Source organism: Monopterus albus, unplaced genomic scaffold, assembly GCF_001952655.1.
Source record: "Monopterus albus unplaced genomic scaffold, M_albus_1.0 scaffold12.1, whole genome shotgun sequence".
Lineage (NCBI taxonomy): Eukaryota > Metazoa > Chordata > Actinopteri > Synbranchiformes > Synbranchidae > Monopterus > Monopterus albus.
This window is the reverse complement of record NW_018127892.1, coordinates 6,279,249-6,284,527: the sequence shown is the minus strand read 5'-3', so window position 1 is coordinate 6,284,527 and position 5,279 is coordinate 6,279,249. Positions and strand designations below refer to the sequence as shown.

Sequence of the window (5,279 nt, the reverse complement as noted above, 5' to 3'; positions counted from 1 at the left end):
GTGGGGGGGTGGGGCGATCATTATCCTGCTATAGGATGAAACCTTGAAAAGGTCCGACTTCCTTTGTTAATGGCCTTTTTGGCAAATGCGTCAGAGGGTGTACTAATGGTCTTTTTCATCACTGTCATTGCACAAGGACAATTTGTTTTTGTATTTAATCAGAAAAAGTTGTGACACCTGTAGGAATTGTTTGCGCCAGTCTTGAAGGCTTCATTTGCTTCCACTGCTGCAGAAAATATGTAAGATAACCTATTACAGGTTCCTTGAAAAAGGCCTGTTTTACAAGAAACTTGAATACATTTTTAGTTATTTTTCTCTCTCTTTGTTTTACCTCTGCCAGTTTACTTTTTAGCCGTGTACTGTACCATTTAAGGCTACTGACTGAACTTGACCTGCTAAAAATTCATAATAAGAAATGAAAAATTGAGACGACCCCAAACGTTTTGAATGGTTGTGTATTTTCCCCAGTACAAAATAAACAAATATATAAATGAAAATAAACAGGGCAAGGTTTTTCCACTTGACCTTTGCTAATTTCTGTCTTATTTCAAGACAAAGAGAGAGAATACTGCCTTGTTATCAAGAATTATTTAAAAAAAAAAGTCTAAAAACTGTACATATTGATCTAATCATGAACTTAAATGCAACTGCAGCATCAAATGAAGCAATGGAAATGAACTGTTTCTGATTCAGTTTTTTGTTATGCAAGAAGACATTTTCTGAACGTCACATGTGACTTTTTTGGTATGAGGTCTCGACCTTCTGTGTACGTGTGTGATGATATCCAGGTAGTACATACTGTACTGTGTCTAGATGTCATCCAGAATTCAGAGAACCGTACTTATAGTTGCCATTCTCGTTTGATTTTGGGTTGGCTCCAAAAAACAGACATGTAGACTGTGGAAAATAAAAAAAAAAATCTAAATACTGGAAATAATAAATGAACATAAACCCTCTTAGTTCCTAACAATTTCAAATGCTTCAGATCTGTTGGTATTAGTCTGCTGTGTCTCGATAGCTGCCATTAACCAGTGTAAAGCTTGTTGCAGTTTCTGGTGGGAGTACCATGCCAACAACGGATAAAGACTGACAATTACAACTTTGTTCAGTCTCCCCTCTCATGTCCTCTCTGTACACAAACAGCATTTATTTGTCTGCAAGGGAAAGGCAGGAGTGTTCTGGAGAGCTCTCCCTAAAACCATGCCAAAACAACCAATTAGTGCCATTACACTCATGCTTTCCACTTGCAGTTAAAGCCTTACTATTATTAGATGTACTGATACGTTTGCAGAAGTGCCCATTATGAGACGTCAGCCTTCTGAACTCTTTTGTTCCACAGCAGAGCCCTCCAAATTGTTCACTTAAAGGTCACTGAATTCCTCTTTGATCAGTCTGTTAGAAAACGCTGTATGTGAACCCTACCTTGTAAGAGAGAAACTGAGAAATACCAAATCTATCACTGGTTGTAAACACAAACACGGTGTGCAACATTCATTTTAGTGTCCTGTACTGAAGCAGACACCCAAACAGGCTCTTCTGGGAGTAACAGTCAGGAAACAAGCATGGGAGTGAACTAACATTCCTCAAACATTTTCAAACACGCAGGGAGGTGTTTTCTAGAGTACGCAATGCAAACAAAAAAGGTACACTGAGCTCTGACCTTAAACCGAGCATGCTAAGTCAAACAACTCCCACCCAAGGACAGTGAGATCACACTTTGTCAAGCCAGTTGATGACCAAAGTTAATTCCATCAGAGTAGGCACCTTGGTAGACTATAATAAACACAATGCACTGTTAGGGTTATTAAGAGGCTAAAAGGGTGTACATGCTGTGTCTTGTTTGTGCGGTAATGCAGAGCTGTGCCCCTGATGCACGCTCTCACTGGTTCTACTAGACAGGTTCCCTCTATTAACCGCAAAGGTCACTTCATGTGTAATGACTAACAAGAGAGCCTGTGTTTATCCCAGAAGTGAACACCAAAATGGATTCTGCCATTGAAATAGCAAGGTGTAAACAAAGTAAAATATAGACCGGTTCCTCCCATGCACAAACATTCAAATGGATTTGAATGTTTTTCAAAAATTACCATATAAAAATATAAAATTTCAAAGGTTTTTTTAAACCTACTGCATTTTCTGCTTTTCTGTGTCTTCTGCAACAGTAAACTTATCTTCCAGTTCCAGAGATCTGACTGGACAAAGCACACAATCTGAATATGTCAACCTGGGCCTTGATTGATGAAATATACAACTGGAAAAAAGTCTTTTATTCAACTGAAAGTCACAAAATGCAAAACAATTCAGGTGCATTTTGAAATGTTTAAACTATCTTGTAATCACTGTCACTTCAGTTCTACTTTCTGAGTATGAACTGTCATATGCTGAAAGAGAGAACAATATGCAAGCACTGTTAAAGGTTTTGCCACAAACTCAGCTGACTGGCTTCTTTCCTGTATGATTTCACATGAATTTCTTCAGACCTTATAACTGTGCATGAACTATGCATGAGCTTCCAACGTCTAACTCAAGCTGTGTGTGACCCAACATAACTCCCTTCCACAAATTGAACACAAAAAATAAAAACAGTATAAATTGCAAAAATAAATAGTCTTATTTTTAGTGCAATCATAATCAAAGCAGTACTGCCTCAATACTCAAAGTGCAAACAGAGACTGACCAATTTTTCCTCTCTCTCATGATTGTCTTGGCCCCAGTGCTTGACTGTGGAAGTTGAGATGCAAATGCATTTGTCAGCATTACCTTTCAATGCTTTCTGCACAGTAGGGCTGCACCAACTAACCGATAAAACTTGATAATAAAAATAGTTGGCAACAAATTTAATTATCGATTAGTTGGACCTAGTCATGTAGATGTGTGACGACCAAGAGCAGGCAGTTGGCTCAGCGACTGAGTACTACTGTTTCACACTAGAGTTCAGTAGGTGGCAGTAATGCACCGACACATTGATCTGCCAGCCAACAATCAAAAGGAAGAAGAACAAGAGAACGCCATCATGTTTATATGTTTTATGAACATATAGCCTAAATTTGTTTAAATCACAAAAGTTTGTCTCCATTAACACAGTAAGGATCTGTTGTGCACTTTATAAAAAGCTCTATTCTTGAACAAATCATTTCTGCACTGCATAGAAACACTGCATAAGCACTGGTTAAAAGAATGCATTTGTTTTGGTAAGGTTGAAAATAGATTTCTGAATGTTTTTATAAATCCAATTAATTGTAGAAATAATCAAAAGATTAACTGATTATTAAAATAATCGTTAGTTGTAGCCCAATTTCACAGGTGAATAAATACTGTAACCTTTCAATAGCACAAGATCTCGTCACACCCCTATTGGCAGCCAAATAAATAATGAAAATATTCATTATTTTAACAATATCAGTTCAGGTTAAAACAACATTTTCTTCATGCAAAAGAGGCACTCAAATAGAGGTGCAAAGATGACTCGAATAGTAAATGAGCAATTATTTTAATAAACAATACCTTGTAAAGCTAAAATGTCAAATGTTCCCATGTTCCAGCTTTGTACAGTAAAATATAGGATATCAGCCTTCTTAGCTGTTCATTGAACACCAAATATCTTTGAGTTTTGAACTGTTGGACAGCCAAAACAAGACATTTTGAAGATGTCACTGGACTGAAATTGTCCCCCTCCCCCACAATATTCTGACATTAATTAGTTAATTGATCATGAGAGTAACCTCTAACAAAATAATGCAGTTCTAGGCTTAAAATCTTTAAATTCTTCTATACCATCTATCTACTGAAATGTAGTATAAAAGTAATCCATTAAATTAGACTTTATTTAGGTATTTACATTAATCATCTGAAATCAAATATGACTTAAGTGAATATGAAGAATAGAATATACAGGCAAACAGCTTTGATGTCACACCCTATATCAGCAAGACCGGGAAGCACAACAGTAATCCAACACCACACGCTTCAAGGCAAAAAGAGCAACATCCAGTACCCAGCCTGTTTACTGCATCTTAAAGGAGGAGGAACATGCAGGCCAAGCAAGGCGAGTAGCAAAAGCACAAGGAATGAACTTTGCTGTTTGAGTATAAAAATGTAACTGAGCAAATTACAAGATAACATATCAGCTATGACAGTACAATAACCACGTGAATGAGGTCACTCCAACACAAAGCTGCCCTCGGGTTGAGCTCACTCAGCCTTTATTAAGGTCACTTCAAAATTAAAGGCTACACTTATGGGCGTACAAGTGTGGGGATAAAGTTAACAGTCAAGCATCCTTATTTTTAAAATTTCCCCTTACATAAGAGGGCGTGTATTTTCCAGTTCAACACTAATGCAAGGTTTATTTTATTCCTGTTACGCCTGAACTACACCCATTCGACGTCAAACCACAAATGTCATCCTGACTCATTTCACACATATGGGTGTGAGCAGATGTACTGTAAACAGGTAAATGGAACCAAGGAATCAGCAGGATTAACAGCACAATGTGAGAAAATGATTTCCAGACAAGCTGCCAGTGATAGAGTCGGCTTTACAACAATATATGAAGTAAAAGCCTAAGCCAGCCATTCAGGTTTGGTCCAGGTGAGTGAAACAAGACAGACGGAAGTGATGAGATTAGAATAAACTTGGGCTTTTCCCCCACCAGTTCCATTGTTTTCCTCCCAGACACTGATAAACAGATTCCATCACTATGCCCATGTTTTCAAAAACCTGCTTTTGTTCCATTTTGTGAGGTGTCACTGTGTCATGACAAGACTGAATTATTGATCTGCCTTAGAAACTAAGACATTTTGCATTAAACTACTCTGCACCAACAGGTCAAGCAAGAAACGTTTTACAAGACCCATGTGATTCCAAAATCAAAACACAGAGAAGCAGTGGCTAACCACTCACCCAAAAAAAAAAAAAAAAAGCTTAGCCTAAAGGGTCAAAAACAGACAGAGTGAAATAATCCAATAGGCAACATGACAGCCACGTCAGTCACAGTAAAACTGGGACCAGTTCAGCAGCCAAGTTTTGACGGACTTTGTCTGGTAAACAAACCTAACATTCGTTTACCTTTTATAGGAAGATTCCAGTTTATCCAAGCCTCAATGTTTTATTATGAAATAAGAAATAACTCGGTAGGCCCATATAACAGTAGTCACTTACTCTGTCTTTTGACGAGACTTGTTGTCATATAGCACTAGTAGATTTATCACAGCTTGACCCAGGAACTTGTCGAGCCCCACCTGGGCACGGTGCATGACTATGATATACAGCGTACAGCG

At 37.9% G+C, this 5,279-nt stretch overlaps 1 protein-coding gene across 1 annotated transcript in view; it reads right to left on the bottom strand.

Moving 5' to 3' along the window:
* rab11fip1a (RAB11 family interacting protein 1 (class I) a) overlaps nucleotides 1-5,279 on the bottom strand; it is a 13,289-nt gene that overhangs the window by 7,362 nt on the left and 648 nt on the right. The window contains 1 exon segment of the mRNA XM_020590536.1: nucleotides 5,161-5,279. This exon segment is cut by the window's right edge and continues 20 nt beyond it. Within this exon segment, the coding sequence (XP_020446192.1) occupies nucleotides 5,161-5,279 (119 nt within the window).